The sequence below is a fragment of the Myripristis murdjan genome, chromosome 21 (genome assembly GCF_902150065.1).
Source record: "Myripristis murdjan chromosome 21, fMyrMur1.1, whole genome shotgun sequence".
In the NCBI taxonomy this organism is placed as follows: domain Eukaryota; kingdom Metazoa; phylum Chordata; class Actinopteri; order Holocentriformes; family Holocentridae; genus Myripristis; species Myripristis murdjan.
The window spans coordinates 28829812-28849312 of NC_044000.1; the positions used below are offsets into that span (position 1 = coordinate 28829812).

At 44.9% G+C, this 19501-nt stretch overlaps 1 protein-coding gene across 1 annotated transcript in view; it reads left to right on the forward strand.

Moving 5' to 3' along the window:
• The first annotated feature begins 3244 nt into the window (after positions 1-3244).
• Positions 3245-19501, forward strand: part of asic4a (acid-sensing (proton-gated) ion channel family member 4a) — a 73896-nt gene continuing 57639 nt past the window's right edge. Inside the window, exon 1 of the mRNA XM_030081638.1 lies at positions 3245-3919. Within this exon, the coding sequence (XP_029937498.1) occupies positions 3344-3919 (576 nt within the window). The 5' untranslated portion in view covers positions 3245-3343. The remainder of the gene's footprint in view (positions 3920-19501) is intronic.

Genomic DNA, 19501 nt, shown 5'->3' on the forward strand with positions numbered 1-19501 from the left:
AAAAACTGTGTTGATATGCTGTAGTATTATGCTTAATGTTCCCAGTATGTACAGATTTTCTATCCCTTGCCAAAGATTTAACTAAAGCCCAACAGGTAGTGACATCAGCTGCCCCCTGAGAGCAGGCGCCCTGCTTTTCACCATTAGAGGTCAGGCTTCACAGAGATTTGGGTTTGGGCTTTAGTTGCTCTTTGTTGCAGCTGTCACATCTGCACGGTCACAGTCCCCGTCAAATTTCACTGAGCCTTTTGTGTTGGAGAGGGGTGCAAGGGTGCAGCAGGTTCTCAGCCCAGCGGTAAAACAAGTCACTGGATTGAGCATTACTTATCAGAAATACAAGCTAAAAAAAAATATTCTATACTCTTTTAGATGCATCTACAGTTTGTTTCAGCTTTCAGGGGTTTGGTCATGGCAGGTGGGTATCTGCCCCAAACTATTGGTTCTACAGTTAGACACGTGTCCTTTTGTTGCTGCTCTCGGCCTCAAATTGAACACGGCTCAGCTGCAGCCGCTCTGAGCTTTACATCGATGCCGAAGACGCTCCTGAAAGAGGTAGAACTCCAGGACAAGACGATGAAACTCTCACGTCCCTCTCAATGTTCTTTTCTCCTTTGCTGGGTGTCTTTTCCCCTCATCGTCCAGCTCTGAGTAAGCATCTCATCCTCCACTTCAGGAGCAAACGGAGCAATCACTAACTTTCTTGCAGGTCTTTTCATCACAATCCTCTTTGTGACCGCAGGTTAGCTAGCTAATCCTAATTAGAGAGCTTGCCAGTTATTGCCAAACGTTGTACTGCATAGCACCGGGAATGATGCTTTTACCCTTTGATCCCTTTCTGTCTGGTACCAACAATGTTTACATGGTCTCACTGTGCTGCGCTTTGCATATGAGCCGATAGGACAAACATCCTGTCCGCTTATGGCTCAACATTTTACGTTACAATTTGTGGTCCTATTATCCACCTACCGATTTGTTAAAATGCTCCTGCAATACTGTCCGTCATTCACACTGCTATTTATACATCCAGAACAACTTAAATGCCAGTGACATTTTGTACATGTCGTAACTTTGAACACATTATTGGCTCAGACAAGAAATATAATGCCATCCACTCTTTGAATAGTAATTATGCACCAGATGTGCCAGCGCTTTTTTCTTCACATTTGGTATTTAGTCCTGGCCTGGACTGAGAGCTTTTACCCCCCCCCCCCCTCCCCTCAGTATGATGGGCACCTTCTGTGAGACTGTAGTCGCTCCCAGAGGATGCTGGGAGTGACTACATAAAACACTCCATGTCCAGCAGACCTCCCAGCCTGCCAGTGGCAGAGCTAAACCATGGAACGGCGAGGTCTGTCAAGTGAAGCAATATCCCAGATATCTCTGTGTATCTGGCAGAGGAGCACACCATCAGGAGACTTTATCTCTGTGGTCAGTGATAAAAAGAAGAAAAAATTCCATGTTTGAGAGACTGTGATTACATGGATCAGAGAAACATACAGGAAAAGGTGGTGTGGGGGATTTCAAATATTAAATTATTTTTGCCCCCCGCCTGTTGTGGAGATTTTCACCCAGACTGTAAGATTATTTGGTTAGTGTGGTTTTATTCTTGGGTAATCGGCGTTTGAACAACACAACTACACATCTGCAGTTCTGTTTGCCCACAGGATCGCGCATAAAGACATATTTCCAGTGTGATCCGCATTAATAAACAAAATCACAACCTGGTCATGAAGAGACAAAGACATTCCTTAAAGCTCCTTAGCCATACATCTTAATAATAACATTCTCAATTTATGTTACTCCAAATAACGTAACTAACTTGATTTTTGAAAACATCTTTGAATTGATTTGCTAAATTTCTGTGGCTAAGGCGTTCTGTCAGCTGATTCCTGTGTTTATAAAGCGTGTACCACTGTATCACTGCAGTCCCATCTTTATATCTGAGATTATTCCTGACAGGGTTTAGTGGTTCAATGTAAATCACCCTTTATTTACGGCAAAAAAATAAGAATTTCTGGTGTCGTGTCATGTTTACTGCTCTTCACAGGTCACCCCCATCATCGAAAGAGAGAAAGGGAAGAGGGGGAAAGAAACCAAATTCTGCAATCTCTTCACTTAGTTCCTCTGCTTCCAGTAATCCTGTGTTTCCGGTGCGCTCACAGACCTGACTTGGCACGTGTGTTTAAAGCAGTTCAATTCACCTTTAAATATGCCTTTTCTCTAAAGGTCCCAGCCCCTCGCGATGTGACCCGCATGACTAATCCCATTTAAAGGGGAATAACACGCATTAAGGGTCTTACTTTTCTGCCTGCAATTTGCATAATTTTGTTTGGCAACTTGGAAAACGGCCATTAACAGCACAAAGACACACACTGTAAAGGATGGGGGCGAAGGCGGATCAATACTTTATTTCAACATCTTTAGCAGCATCACGGTCCAGATCAGGAGGCATTCACTAATTCAAATTCGTGCAGGAGTCTGTGATGCTACCATTAGTTCCTGATAAGAAAAGACCGTTGTACTGCCTCTCTTAATCTCTGACAGATGCGTCCGCTCGATCAATACTCTTTTACTTTTTTTTTTTTTTTTTGTTCCAAAGAGAAGATTGATTGCCAGGAGTTGCCTCGCGCTCATTTCCACTTCCTCTCACTCCTCATTATTGTTGCAATTAGGCATTCTCTAGAGACCTTATTGGGGGTGGCATTAAAAAGTGGCGACCCCCCCCCCCCTCCTGCGGTTCACGTCAAGCACCGGATGTTTGGCAGAGCAACCTTTGACACCAACTTTATTCCGGTCAAGGAGTGGGAGAGCCTCCCAAACAAGTGGATTAAGCAGGTGGGGAGCTGTCTGTGGGAAGCACGGGCATGACCGGGGGAAGTTGCGGCTGGCGCCAGTGAGGAGGAAATAATCACAATGTTGCCTTCTCATGAATTATTAAGTACCCCCTGCCTATTTTAGCATGACTCAAAATGCTGCATTTTCATCTGTGGGTCTGAGGCGGAGAGCAAGGGTGTTTTTCTGACAGCTGTATTACTGCTGATAAGCAAGACTGTGCGAGCTGATCAAGTAGTGAGACAAGCATCCAGAGCAGTAGCAGCACAGCAGCAGCGCTCTAGTCACTACGAGCCGTGGCAGCAGAAGCAGCAGCAGCACTATCAGTCACAGCGTAGGAAGCAGCAGCAGCAGCAGCAGCAGCGGCAGCAACAAACTCTCCTGCCTTTTTTTTCTTCTTTCTGGAGTTGTATCCTGCTCGGAGGACAAAAGCCAAGGAAGTGGGAAGGAAGTGATCCAGGGCTAATAGCTGCCATCAAAACAAAACCCAAACGCAGACCTGGCTGCCCCCATGCCTATCGAATTTGTTTGCAAAATCAAATTTGCAGAGGAGGATGAGAAGCAGAAAGCCAAGCAGGATGGGGACAAGGAGAGCCTGATCGAGGAGAGCTGCACACCTCCGGCCAAGGACTTGGCTGGATTTGCCAACTCCTGCTCCCTACACGGGATTAACCACATCTTTGTCTCTGGTCGCCTGGGCATCCGGCAGACCCTCTGGGCTGTTGCCTTTTTGGCTTCGCTGGCGCTCTTTCTCTACCAAGCAGCTAAGTGTGCCATCTCTTACCTGGAGCACCCTCATGTCACGGCTCTGAACGAAGAGGCGACCCCTGAGATGGTTTTCCCCGCTGTGACCATCTGCAACATCAATCGCTTTCGCTTCTCCGCGCTCACCGATGCCGACATCTACCACCTGGCTAACTTGACAGGTCTGCCACCCAAAAACAAGGATGGGCACAAACCTACAGATTTGGTGTACCCTGCCCCTGACATGCAGGACATCTTCAACAGGACAGGGCACCAGTTAGAAGAAATGCTCATGAGCTGCAATTTCAGTGGACAGAACTGCTCAGTGGAGGACTTCTCTGTGGTGAGCACAAAAAAAAAAAAAACTTTCTCAAAGTTCTTGCTTTGCCATGCTGTAATGATATCGCAGTGCTTAATTAATATTATTATCAACTTTGTCACAACTTTTTTTTTTTTTTTTTTATCAGACAAGTTTAGCAAGAATATTTTTTTTCATGTCAGAAACAATCTGAGGAAATTAAATGGAACTTTTTTCGGCACTTGTTTGTACAAAACTGTCTGTCTGTGAGCTGGAGAGAAAAAGCCGACACTGTGAGGGAAATTCTCTTTGTGCCCTTCTCCAGGGGCCACGTGCTTCCCAGGATACATTTCTGCATGCAAGATTCAGGGCTCTGGCTTAGTCACTGTGCTCTATCTTTTATCGAGTTCTGAGGCAGCAACAGTGTTTTTCTCCAGCCGTGTGTTTCACTGTGTACCCGAGTCGAATGCGCGATGGAACAAAGGCTGCTCCAAAAGGAAGGAAAATAGAATGCCGTTTCATGTGGTTGTATACTTTTTCAAGACAAACTGTGCTTTAATGCTGCCTCCGACTCCACTAGCAGAGAGTGCATGGCAACAAAATTGTCTACGAAAATAGCCGACTCTCTCCTCTTCCCTCTCATCTCCCTCTCTCTCTCTCTCTCTGTCTGTGTGTGTGTGTCTCTCTCTCTCTCTCTCTCTCTCTCTCTTTCTTCCTCTCTCTTTCTGACATTGCAGAGCAGCTGCCTCTCTCTGAGCTCTTGTACCTTTCAGGGAAGGGAAGGAGTAATGCTGCTTCAACGTTGTATTTCAATCTTGCTGCTGTTAAGATTAAATATTTAGAGACAGACATACATGATTTTTGCATTAGCCAGATTGACTAAAAGGAATGAAACAATTTCCATAAGGGACGGAGGGAGAGAAAGAGAGAGAGGGAGAAAGAGAGAGAGAGAGAGAGAGTTTGTGCTTGTGTTCTGTGCACTATTTATTTAAGGCACTGTCCTTGCAGGAGATGGATTTCCCCATCTCTCCTGGTGGAATAGGAATATGCAATTGCTTTAGTGATGATAAAGTGTGGGTGTCAAGTCTTAATAGGGTATGTTGAACATTGATATGCTCACCTTCCTGAGACCTAAGGATTCTGTCTTATCACAGGGATTGCTCTGCATTACCTTTGATGTGCCAAATTATAGACCAAAGGAATAATGACATTGCACTGCTTCTCCCTTGGTTTCCATAACAATGTATTGACAGATTTCTCTCTCTTTGTGGTATTTTTCCGTCTTCAAAGGAGGCACTCACTGGCAGACGTTAAATTACCTGTGACACGAGAACGGATTACCCTCCAAGAATTTTTCTCTGTTGTTCTATCCGACGAAGGGAAATGTCATACTTCTCTGGGGGACCGGGGGGAAGTTTGACAAAATTCGGTCTGAAGCGACAACACGACTCTAAAAGTTTGTAATGCGCTCGCAGCACGTTTGACGAGGATGTCCTCTGACACTTTGACACTCACTTCTCCCCGAGTACATTAATTAGCAGGCAATTCTGACATCCAGGAAATGTCTGTCCCGTGTCAGTGGTTGAAGCGTCCTGTAGCTCTCTTTGGACACCGGGTGGCTTCATCACAGATTAAGATCCTGCTGAAAGTTCCCTAAGCCGCTGTTTCTTCTCTGTCAGCTGTGTGATCTGCATTTTTGGGGGCTGTCAGTTAGATTTGTTACAGGCTAGTTGCCGCCGCCACGCATGACAAGTCACTTACTCCAACCCCCCGAAGGGCAGAGCAACTGGGAGCACATAGGGAGGCAGGCTGGGAGCTGTGGGACCCGGCAGGAGAGGAAGTGCACTGCACGAGCAAATGTGAAAGCCCACAACAACGTGCAGATAAAGCTCTCATGCATGTGTGTGTGTGCGTGTGTGTGCGTGTCTTTTCTCACATGAATAGACAATGAATGACTCCACCACGTGTTACAGACAGCCTGCATATGAAAGGAGGCCATTATTACAGGTGATATGGCATTAATCACATGGAAGCGTGTACAGAGCCCCACATACACACTCAGACAAAAGTCTCGTGGCTCGCAGGTCATTAGTCTTCCTCCCATGGGGGCTGCATCACGATTGGCTTGTTGTGATGTCTCGCGTTTCGATTGATCATTCCGGGAGCTCCAGATGTTTTATTTAGGTAATGGCTGCATGGAGCTCTTGGGAAAACCGCATGATGAAATATAATTTAAACGTTTTGTGACGTTTAGCGCCTTTGTAAACAAATCTTCCCCCCGTGCCGTGGGTTTTTAGTTTGCATTTTGCTCTTATCCACATCAATAAAATGCCTATTGTTTAGTCACACATTGCCTTTTACTCACTGGCTGACCCTCTGAAATGTGTGCTTTCAGATACCCAGACGAGAAAGAGGAAATATTGCAACCTGTTTTTTTTTTGTTTTGTTTTGTTTTTTTGGGAATTGTGTCATTATATTATTACAAAATATTGTGTCAGCTGAGTGCCTGATAACTGACTTATTTGCATTCGCTCTTCACAAACCTGTTGTCTGGAGTTGAATAAAACAGAAGCCTCATGCAGTCACAGCAAACTTGTGTGGCTCATCTCATTTGGAGCATGAAAATACATAATCACCTCGCGGAGAAATTTGCTTTCCTCTCCTTTCCAACACGGTGGACCGGCGTGATTATTTGACATAGGTATTAATGCCATTCTTTATAATTAAAGATTACATTATTGACTCGGATTAATCGCTGCAGATAAAGCTGACTCAACAAGCCATGAATAAATAGATTAGTATTTTTCTTCCAGTCCAGCTCTGAATAATTGTTTGTCTATTGTGCGGTGCTGTCGCCGAGACGAGCGGCGAGCCCTTTGGCTTTTTTAAACAGAGCGCCGGATGGGTTTGCTCTGACTCTCAGCTGTGTTTGCTGCTGCATTATCAGATTTTGCTCTCAGCAAGGACAGATCCCTTCTGCATATATTCATGGAGTTAACTAAATGACTATAGGATGGCATGTGAGGTGATCTATAAAAACCTGGGTTAACAGGGACACCATTAAAGGGCCCTCCCTCATTTCACCGACTGAGGCCCCCTTTGTTGAGAGGAGCCGGTGTTTTTATAGATAATTGAACGCTGAATGATATGAGCCTCAGATGATCTTGATCTCCCCTCTCCCATCTATCACGCAGCGCTGAAATCTTCAGCCATATTAATGTAAATCAATACTGTGAAGAATCGGCACAGGAGCGCCTTTGCTGTTCGCTGATCTCAAGTGGTGATGTGAGCCGCCCCTTGCGCGGTTTCACCACCGTGTTTAAGTGATGAATGAATGACCAAATATCGACGCTTTCTGCAAAGAAGCGCATTAGAAAAATTGAAGTGAAGGAAAATAAGTTCATCGTGGAGGCTGAATTGCCCAGAGGCTCTAAATATCAAAGGCAGCAGTCGATTACGTCTGCAGGTCTGCAAAACCAGGAAACTTTGCTTGCGAAGTCGCATTTTGTTTAGGCGAACTCGAGTTGCGTCGTCGCCGTCGCCGTCGCCGTCGCCGTCGCCAGCCTTCAGAACAGGATTTAGCTCCAAAGCACCAACCAGAGGAGCTGTTTGATGTCTCGCCGCCTACGTCTTCACAAAATATAAATTCCCTGCCCTTGTCTTGTCTTGTGAACCCCTCCACCTCCCCGCATGTACACACACACACTTTCATTCTCAGTGCTGAGTGAGTGCGTGTGTGTGTGTGTGTGTGAGAGTCAGTGTGTGTTTGCACGCACACGTGTGAACGTGTTGCTGAGTGCTGTTCTTGGACGGTGCTACACATGAGCAGATGACTGTGAGAGTGACATCCGATTCCCTGGTGGGTTGAACGTCTGCACACCCTTCACCGACGTAACACCACACACACACACACACACACACACACCACACACAGAGGCACACTCATATACTTCCACACACCTCCAAACCCCCCCCCTCCCTTCCCTCCTCCACCCTTGGCCCGGCTACCCGCCCTCCCCTGGCGGCGAGCGGCGACTGTGGGAGCGTGAAAGTGACTGGCTATCTGGACCGGCCTCGTCTCAAGCAGCCTGTCAATTAGCCGTCCACAGCTCCACTGCTGCGGGTGTCCCTGCAGCTTAGCATGCTGTCGGATATCTGATCTGTGCGCCCACCCCCTTTGGCGCCAGCGCTCAGTGTTATTTCCCTCACAAACACACACACACACACGCTCTCTTTTGCTTTGTTGTTGTTGTTGTTTTTTTTTGCTGTTTCGTCGTCACCCAAGGAGCTCTGCATTTTTGCAAAAGAGATCGCCGAATCACGCCTCCCTGTTGGACGCTGCTATAGGAAAGGGACCGCCGCCTATGTAACCCACTTCAGTCCCACTGCACTCCTCCTTCCTCCTCCTCCTGCATATCACAGGGAGATGAATTACAGTGCATTTGGTCGGCTGCTCCCCCTGATATGCATCACCACCATCTAATCAGATGAAACCCACCTGTGACCAGCCACTGGATAACCCCAATATGCAAACAGTTTATATTTGTGGAGGTTTAGCTTTTCTATCGTTCCCTGAGCTGGTTTTTAAACCCTCTCACTGCGCCGGGGTTTGGAGCGCTCGGTTTGATGAGGAGAATCTGCAGCTCAGGGACGGCTTTTAACTCCACGATAAAGGCTTCCGATGCCGTGGTGCCGCTAAACCCCCCCCCCCCCCCCCCCCCCCCCCCCTCCAACCCCTGGGAGTCTTTTACTCACACAGACATTTGTCTCCCTCTGACAAGTCGTACATCGAGCCGCTGGTCGCCGCTGTTAATGTGGCTGCGCACACACTCGCACATGTATTTACGTCTGTGTGTATGTTGGCTAGAGCGCCGCCGCATACAAATACAGCGCGCAACTTTCATGACGGGCACGAGCGAGTTGGTTGGCGAGATTGATCATGACTCCTGACTCGGCGCCCCTCCCCCTCCCGGGGATCGATCCATCCTTCAGTCAGATTGCTTCCCTGCCCTTCCCACTCCAAGTCTGGTGTGACTAATTATCTTGTGCCCCGTGTTTTGGGCTCAGTCTCAGCTGTATTTGTTAATGCGGCCGAAGTTAGAGAGGAATCTGATCTTTCGAACACGGTATCTGTTTGTATCACCATATAGCCGGGCCGAATCAATCAATGCAGCCTGTCTATCTGTTTCCCTAAAGGGTGCTGAGATGATCAAGCAATACGCGATGACTCACAACGTGCACAATGTAGAGGAGGGCATTTTCAAGCAGTGACTGGAATTTCAGAGTGGAATCAGATAGTTGAAATTAAGGCTTTTTTTTTTTTTTTTCATGCATAGTCACATCGATGTCTTGCAATGCGAGCAAGTTAATGAGAGGCCCAAGAGAAGCTGTGCCAATAGGCCTGATCAGATTTCAAAGAAACAAGGAGGGGAAAAAAAAAAAAGTTTGCCTCTGAAAGAAAACAGGGTGTCTCCGTGTTGTGTTGCTGAAGTGCTTTGCTCGACAAAGGAAAGCCCTCTCAGTACGGATGTGGCAGGAATGAAAAGTCGCAGTTTGGCAGGTTCTCTTGAAATGGGTTCAGTACCTCTGCCGCCGCCGCCAGGGTGCTGCTCGTCCGGGCGGGATGCATGGCTCCTCCGAGCAGAATCCTGTGTCTCTTTGCTCGGCTTCCTCACTGCGCGGATCCTTGCCAGAAACCGGAGTTAATAAATTGCCATGGCATTTCGAGGTGGGTCCCTCCATATTACCAGTTTCCAGGGTTTCATTTGCAGCGACTCCACTTCAGTGACCCCATCACACAAATCAGTCTCCATCCAGCTAACTGCACTACCCACACTGCCCATCAATATCATTAGCTATAATTATTTGAAAACGGGCTCATTAGCCAGTGTATTTTAGGCAGGACAAGGCTTTTTATTTGACTGAAGTTAATTAATAATTTTAGCGATGAGCGTGCATTATTCAGAAAAAATAAAGTTCACTCCGGCTCCATTTTGGTTAATCGAGTACTCGACTACTCACGGCCCTCCATTGTGCCAAAGCACTTCTTCTGCAGTGGGTGTGATGATGAAAAGCATTCACAGTGCATTTGCAGGCAAGTTAGCTATGATTATAAAAGCCTTTGGCCAAGCATTCTCCAGACACTTTCCCCTCTTCTTAGCTGCCAATGTGAGCTTTTTATTTTGCCGTGTTTCACAGTCGCTGAATACATTAGTGGAAATACTTCTGAAAAATTAAACAAGTATGCTTTTAGGCCATAGCAGATAATGGATTCGTGCTTCTTCGTTCCCATTGCCAGTATGGCTTAATTACTTTGCCAGAGATAGCTCATATATTTGATATTTTAAATACATTTCAAATGTAAAAACTATGGTCACTGTGACTTGGATAGAAATGTCAGTGGGCGACCGTTCAGCCAATGGAAATGGCTTCGAACACAAATGTCATAGTGAATATTTACCCCTGGCATTGTCTGAGCATGAGGCCCTGCTCTGTCCACTTGGCTGGACAATTGGCCCTTATTCTGAATTATGTCTAATGTCACACACTTGGCTGTGGCCCTCGCTGCGTTTCTCGAGTGTGTCCGCAAAGTTGGAGTTTGTTACCAAACACATTTCACGTCACGTCGTCTCTGCAAACGCGCTTTCCTCTCCCTCTCTCCGGCTCGGCACAGGTTCCTTTTTGGCTACAACTAGCAATGCAAACAATGTTTGACCTATAATACACAAACACTAAGGTGTTATGGCAGGTGTGAGATTATGTCTGAATCTGTATCCGTGCTGGATGGGGCCGTGGTGAAGACCCCTTGAACCAGCCTTCCTGTGTGATGGCAGACCTTGTAGCTTCCCCTTGGGAGACGCCTGCGATGCGTTGTCACATGGCTTTATGGCATCGCGGGTTGAGCCGGCAGCAAATGCACGGAACGGCATTGCTTTGTTTTTTTCCTTCTCCTCCTGTGCAATGCTCACACCGAGCGAAAATCACTGACATAATTTTATACTACTTAATAATGTACACTAAGCTTATAGAATGAAACGCCATGTTAGAAAATGCTGAATTATTCAGGTTAATGCCCTCCTAATGTTGTTGGCTCCTACCGGCCATCACTGAAGTCATTTGCTGAAAAGGAGCTCTGCTTCTGTCTGAAGCGGTTTATTTAGCGCTGAGGGGAATTAATGGTGGAATAACATCGTCCCTCATCAAATTCGAATTTAGGTCACCTTTTTACCTTTCGCTGTTAAAGAACAACTGCAGTGTTGCAGCTAAACCTCGACATACTGTGGATCAGAGCCACTTTAATCACCAAGAACAACAAAAGTAAAAGAATTTATACTGGCTGAGACGTCCTGGTGCCTCCGCTGACAAAGGTGTGTACCGTGTAACGGCGATATCCTGGCTTCAAATCTGGCCTTTGTCACATCTCATCCATTCTGCCTCTCTTATCTTTCCCCCCACTGTGGCTATCAAATAAATAATGGCCATAAAACAATATTTGAAAAAAGTTTTTTTCCCCGGCTGTATTGGTTCAAAGACTTAACAGCATTTTATGGCTTTACAAGCTGACACAGAGCAGAGCGAGGGCAGCACCTCCCATACAGCACACAACATGCCATGGACAGGAAAATGTGCGTGTCGAATAATTCATCCGCACACACACATGATTTCACATTCCATGCCCCCCCCCCACCCCCCCTTCGTCCTCCATCCTCCATCCTCCGTCCTCCGTGTCCACGTCTTGTCGGGGAAGCTTGTGGACGGCGAGGCGTTCAGCACACAGGCAGCCTTGTTGTCAGGCTCTGCCCATGTTGACAAAACACTCGACCTTCAGGTGCAGCGAAATGTCATCTGATTTAGCACACGGCGCTTGATTTGCCACCACCCGTTTTGTCATCGGAGCGCTGCGGTTCGGTTAGGGAGTGTCTGAGGAAATGCATTACAGCGTAATGAGCTGGGTAAAAGGAGGAGAATCATGCGCGTCAAGATTTCCAATATCAGACGGGCGCCGCGTGCGCATACCTGCGTGCATTCACGTTAGCCCGTCTTGACAGCTCATTATAAAGAATATAAGAAGAGACAAATTACCTTTATGTGTTATGCTCTGACTTGGCTACTAATTTTGCTAGTCGAATAAATAAGATAGATCCAGATTGTTTTGGCCTGCATGGCAAAAAAAAAAAAAAAAAAAAAAAAAAAAGATACTTGCTAGATACTTGCACTGCAGCTATTCATGCTGAAGAACATGATTTTTATCCAAAATGACAGTGAGGAAACCTATGATGCTCTGTGGTCGTGCAACATTTAGAGTGATGCTGTATATTGCTGTATCATTACACGTGTGTAATGGAATGCATAATTCACATGCAGAAAACGCCCTGTCGCCTCCCCTCATCCATCTTAATTTATGCCCGTCGTTCAGTTTACACACTAGCGTTTTGTCCGGTGTAATTTCTGTATCTACCTACCGCGTCCCCGGCACGTCTGCTTTTCACATGATCACTGCCGGGCTGCTGGAGGAGGCTGTTTGTTTAAACAAGCGTGTAACTGTAGCCCCGTTCCCTAACGCCGTTGTCAAGATTAATTCTGTTTTTTCCTAATGTATGCTAATGAGAAAGTTGTGTGCGTTTGATTGTCAATAACGTGAAATACGGCCCTGCTCCCTAAATGCCGGCCTCGTTCAATAACCTATTAAAGTTGAATCACAGATAACTTGGCGCGCATCAGGAAAGCAATCTGAAATTTGTGCTGACATTGATCCAGCAGGAAGGAGACCTATTGCTCCGATTAACACTGTTGCCCCGGGGGGAGACTCCCTTGGCCATTAATAGCCCACTGTCCTAGATTTTACTTGTTATCATTTAAAATACTTTTATTTATGAGGCACATGAGGGGTAAACTATTCCGTGGACGTGGTAGGATGCTGCCAACCTGTCTGACCGTCTCTAGTTAGTGAGAGAGTTTTCTGTTGTCGGCCATGCTCTATTTTCCATGAAGGTAACCGTCTTTAGGAAATATACCGTCCATATTATGCTTTCCTTTGGCTGTCAGCACAGCACGGCTCAGTGATTCTGTTTCAGACACTCTGTTTTAAGAGCTATTCCAGTGTATATGGACACGTCTTCAAATTTCATTGTCAAGAAAAAGCGCACTAATGTCCCTCTATTTTGCAGCGATGCAGCAACACACTAAATGATGTTGGATTACTTGACATATTAACTAGAGCTTGACTGAAACCAGGCTGTTGGGGCCTACATTGATATCAGTATTTGGGAATTTAAAAAAAAAAAAAAAAAAAAAAAAACTTCTGATGGTGCTATTTTGGCTGTCTTTTTCACACATAAAAACACACATTTGTACTGGAGACTTGATATTTTCCTTTTGCACAACACACTTCTTGACATAATCCACACCACCACACGCTCAGCTGTGATTCACTGCTTTACAAAGAAATGTAAACAATGGAGTCTGCTGGACAAACTATTTATCAACAACACTGTTATGAAACTATATGAAGTGTTTTTTCCTTCTTAACACTGCAGTATGCTTTCTTTCTCTTTTTTTTTCCACATAAGTCAACATAAACACTAATATTGATATACCTGTGTTGAGCAAATGTTGGCTGCTACTATATTTTGGCTGATATATATGAATATATTGGTGATGTATGGGTCAGGCTGTGATGTAAACAATATTTAATTGACAGAGATGGAGCTATAAAGTTGTGTGTGTGTGTGTGTGTGTGTGTGTGTATATATATATATATATATATATATATATATAAGTGAGTCCTGGTTTATGTAAAAGGAGAATTCAAGTTCATTTTATGTTGTACTGGAAGTGTACCTCGAGCTGCAAGCTGCTTACAAAGATAATGTATAATTCGGATTAAATGTAGTTATGGTATTATAACGTGGCAAAAAGAAGAATATGCAGGGTAATGGAAATGGGAGAGAGGAAAAACAATTCCCAGGGAGCATTTAAATTCAGGTGCAATGTTGAGCTGTGCTGGAGAAACTTGCACCCGGGCATGCATACGACTTTTAAATTAGGTGGCAGATATGAAAAGGACACCTTCCAGCGAGGGAAAGCTTTTGAAACACTTTGAAAAATAACTGTCACATGTGCCTCACTTATCCAACTTAAAGGGGCATTAAAAAAAATCCGTGACCTTTATGGACCTCTGTGCACAAGCTGCACCGCCATAAAACTTGTCTCCCACCACGTCTGGCCCAGACATTGATCAACAAGCCCATCAAGCCCCCCCTCCCTGATAGATTATGGTCATTTGGTGCTGCAGGGCGCGGAAAACCTCACTTTGGTGCTCCTTTAGGTTTATACTCGAAAACCTGAATGACATCCAAACATGACTTTTCCCCATCCAAAATTCAGATTGTTCATTGGCCACACAGTTTGTTGCTGTTTGGTGTCATGTTTTGTTATTGCACATAGGCTTTACAACACGACTCAGGCCCATGCTGCCAGTGTGAGCGCCGCTAAAAGACCCAAGAGCACTTGAGTGCAATATGAACAGTGACTAGTAGGACATCAGGACGGTTGTGACTGTCATTATCACCTTGTCTGCCATTCATGGGCTGCCAAGGCCGGCTCCATTCAGCTTCAGGAAAAATGCTAAAATTGCTCCGTGAGGTGCTAAGTAAACAGCAGCAGATAAAGATGAATAGATGTTAAAGCCGCTGTTCTGTGGCTCTCAGCTCCCCCTGCATGGCTCGAGTCGACGTGGCCTCGCGGAGAACAAGTTGGATCGCTGCTGAGGCTGCACCCGAACTCGCATTTCACACAAAACTGTCAGTCGGGCGCCGCGTTATTTAAGAGCATCACTGGACCTGAATATCAGATACAGCACACTGCGCAATAATTATTGTTCTGTTGCTACAGTTGCACGGCTGCGAGTGCTGCGCTGTGACCCAACACTGGCATCATAACCAATATGGGTATAATTCTTCTTTTCCAGTTTTGCTCATAAATAATTTATACTGGGGGAAAAAAAAATTATGCACAAATATGCACTTATCAGAGCAGCCACTGACCTCGACATAAAACTTAGAGTAGATGTTTTATATTTTGGAACACAGTGATACAAACTCTCACAAAATATAGGTGTGTGTGTGTGTGTGTGTGTGTGTGTGTTATACTAACATGATCACAGCATGAAAAAAGTCTTTAAGTCGTCACATTTTGGCACAAAAAGTCGCTCCTTTGTCCGCTGCTTTATGCAGCTGCACTGAGCCGCCAGTTTATTTCTTAATCGCCTTATAAATAAGAGTCATAGAGGCACAGTCAATAGTCATAAGTTGATTTAATTCCATTTATGCAATCGCAAACAAATTACCTGTTGTCTTTTATTTCTGTTTTTCTCTATTTGTCTCTTTTTGTCCCGTAACACAAAGGAAGCAGGTTTTCCTTTGCAGCCTCTGATATCTTTGTGCTGAATGATAATTGTATTTTCAAATCACTTGAAAACGAGTCAACTCTCATCACTTTTTTTTTTTTTTTTTTTTTTTAGCCAAGTTTAGTGTGTGGAGACAGATGTGGAGCTTTGAGGTGTTCCCTGACTTAGCATTTGAAGTTGGGATTTGAACACCCAGTTACAGTGAAGGACTTTGTTGTGTGTGTGTGTGTGTGTGTGTGTGTGTGCGTGTGTGTGTATACGTAGTCTCAAAACCAGCTAATGGGTATCTTGACACATTTTAAATTGTGTGCACGAGCATCTGTAAATGCCATGGACCCTTTTTAAGCGTGCCAATTACTTGAATGCCAGATGTCTGCATGCTTTTGTAGTTTGGTGCCAGCTGATGAGGGATTGAAATGCAGCCGCTAAAATTAGACTTTGTCAACATGTGATGGTCTGATCTCAGGATGAGATGAAAAACACATAACATGCATCTCGTCTGGAGAAGACAAATAGCTCTTTCGTGAAATGACCTCCGGGAACTCGAGAATGGAAAATGACAGATCTTTTCAAATTTGTGATCTCATCCATTTAATTATAAACACTGTGATAAGGGCATCTCCTTAGAATAAATATGACCAGTAATGAGGTATGGCATCCCTGTTCGTGTTTACGTGTGTCCTTGACATTCTCTTTGAGAATAAGGAAGGGGGTAATGGCATGCTTCTAAACAGATCTTGAAAGTCCGGGGGAAGAAATAAATGTCAGTGCGCTTCATTCACAAATCACTGTGCTTTTTTCTTCTCCTCTGACCTTCACAGTATCTACTCTCAGGAGAATTAACAGGATGTTGACGTTTAATTGGTATGTATACTATGATTAAAGTGATCCCCAGAGACGGATCGAATATGTTTTACATAAAAGCATGCCCTTAAACTGACAATTAATTAGCGCATTTGGGTAATGATAAATAATTAATTTGCATGACATTGAGGGACTGCAGGGACGGCGTGAGAGCTGGATGAATTACAGAGCTTCCCCCTGAGCCAAAAGAAAGCCTGGGACTACAGATCCTGCCACAGTGTTAAACCCACTGTGGATTTGAATATCAGCGTAATCTAATAGGTGGCATCATATCTCTCTTGGAAGGAGCTTAGCTTAAGGATACCGCTTGGCTGCGGTGGTTGAAGTGCACCGTGTCCAGATCAATAGAAGTGGCGGGAATGATTTCATTACAATTACACGCCGGAGAGAGCCTTGTAAGGCCCGGAGAAAGCTGATTTGAGGAGAGATGCCACACCTCTTGGCGCCGTACCTTCTTACCCTGAATGAGCTCAGCGGGGAGCGGAGCAGCCAGCGACACCGGCTGCATTCCTCGCCGTCCGGCTCTGTGTCGGACCAGCTGGCTCGAGAGCTGAATTAGAGCCACCCCCTTGTTTCAACCTGCCGTATGCCGCTCAAGCGTTCCAAATCAAGCCATTATTTGCTTCATTTCCTGGCCGTCTGACTCAGCTTGTAGCAAAGTCAAGCAGCTCTCCACCGCAGAGGAGCATTTCCACGCGGTAACTTCTCCCTCTGTGTAGCCATAATAATAATAATCATAATAATAAAGGTGAATTTGCACAACTGCAATCATCTTAGAATGCGTAAGAGTATATTCAGGCCAATTAGAAAGCAGTCAATCCTGGCATGCTGTTACGGAGCAATAGGGTAGAGTCGTAGAATATGAGGAGGAATTTTATACTGGCAGATCAATAATAGCACTGTGTCAAACATTAATTTTCTTCTCCGAGTATCCTTTTGAGCATAGGAACATAAGACGAATACGAGCTTTGATACATGCCTTTCTGAATAATTAAACTTCCCGCTCGTGGAATTCAGTTATGGGGTGGAAAATAAATCAGAAACAAGCATTACAGAGCATATAATGATGCTCGGAAGGGGTCACCTTTAACCGCGCTTCTCTCCAAAGCAGGCGATGCAGGACTATGGCCTGATCTTGCCAGACATAGCCTGTATACAGAGTAGATACCACTGAATAAATAAAACCTTCCCTCTTCCAAACAGCAGCATAAGATGCTGAGGATTAGCATCTCATTAGACAGCACTTGCGCTGGGGATTGTGGACAAAGGAGTGAGAAACGGTGAGAGAAAGAGTGACTCTTTGAGGTCCTTCTGTGAATATGAAACAGATTCCGGTTGTTTCCCCCTCCTCGGAGAATTAGTTTGATGAACATGTATAGACTGCAGCACTTATTTTTTCAAGAATCTCCTGGAAGTGGCTTTTTTATGGATACTGTGAGCTTGTTATCAGACGTGCGTGATTACCTCCACATCCCGTGCTACGCCTGCTGCATCCATGCACAATGCTACGCTGTAAAACAACATGCCAGCGTGAAATAAGCAGGAGGCCTGGAGGGAAGTACGCGGGCAACAAGTTTATAGAGACGAAATCCAACACATTTGACTACTTTGGAGTAAGAGATTAGAGCTAAAACCATGCAGGGGAAGACGGGATAATCTAGTGGATGCTTAAACGGAAAAACTTGGTGACAGTTCGCAACAGAGATAAATTGGCCGCGGCAAAAATGTCTCCTGCTGTTGGCCAGTCTGTGTTATCTGCGCCATGAACATGCAATTACCCTTGATTCTGCTTCCCACCGATAAGTAAACACACTCAGTAGAGCACTAGAGCAGTAAACTACACAAGACAAGGGCCCAAATGACACCAGCAATGATCCGTCTGAAGAACCCCGTCCAACCCCCGGTTCACAGAGACTCTGTAAACTTCACAGATCGGGATTTGTCAGCGCGGCGGCCTTGTGCTCGCCGGCTCGGTTGTGTTGCTGAAGCTGCCTGATGGTAAACATTTTGCTCCTCTTTTTTGGAGTATCTATTAAAGATGAAACTTGGAGGTTGCGGATGCGGGTCCACTGTGGTTCCAAAAATCCCATGTCAAAAAAAAAAAAGAAAAGAAAAAAGACCAAAACAAAACAAAACAAAACCTTTATATCCACACTGATTTCCTCGATGTCTCTGGGAATGAAGGAAATAGGAAAAGCTTGCTGCATCCAACACCAGCGCCACCTCAATTTAGCCATACAAGCAGACACAAACAGCACTGTGCACCGCTGGATGGCGAAGTTAATGGTGCAGACAAAGTTGAACAAAGGTTAATGCTGGTGTGTTAATGCCATTCCCAGGTGGACTGTATTGCAAGTTAAACTAGAGGGGTTTTTTTTTCCTCCCATGAGGATTGTGAGGAATCCATTTTCATAAAGTTAAAAGCACAGGAGAGGAAAGATTTCCCCGGAATATTTATTCTCTCGATCAAAGCTGCAGTTGGGATTTTGATGGGAATGGCAGTGGTGTGTTTCAGCGGCGTGGCGTGACTTTTCCGCTAAACGGGGCTGTGGTTTTAGGTCGCGTGAATCAAATACAAATCAAATCATATGACAATCTTAACAAAGGACTGTGGACATTCATCAAAACCTAAAAAAAAACAAAAAAAAAACAGGAAAAGTCGCTGGTATTATTGTCTTTTAGTCCCTGGTACAGTTCGTATCAGTGATCAGCTGGATGCAAAATCACCCAATCTGGCAGTATTGCTTGGATTTAAAGTTTTCCACCCCACATCCAGTTATTTTCGGTGTGTATTGTCGGCCAATCAGGGGCCACCAGCACCAACATATTACACACACACCGCTGTCGTCCTTCAGTACATAAGCAAAGATTGTAGAAGGCACTTTTTCCCATGCTTCTGTGATCATGTATGATTCAAGTGCAAGTAACCAGTGAAATCTATACACACACACAACATGACCATAAAGAAATCATTATGCATTTCACATTTGGAATGAAACCGCGTTTTGATGGCATCTTGCGTCCTTGATGTCTTTCCTGTTACAACAGGATGTTGCAGTGGCACATTATTTGGAGAGGGATCATTCAAAAGTGCAAACCACAGAAATGCAGTTTTATTTTATGAGCAGGACAGAGGAGCATAGAGCAAAAATCTGCAATAGTTTCCTGGTTCAAATTTCTTCCTAGTACATGCTGAAGTAACCACAAAACATTTTCCATTGTGCAGGAGGTAATGTGTCCATATTTTGACACAAAAACATGATAAATCTTTTTATTTTTATATTGTTTTGGTGTAAACTGTCAAGTGCATGGTATGAGTATATTGCTATGATGAGTTTAAAACATGAAAGTCTGAC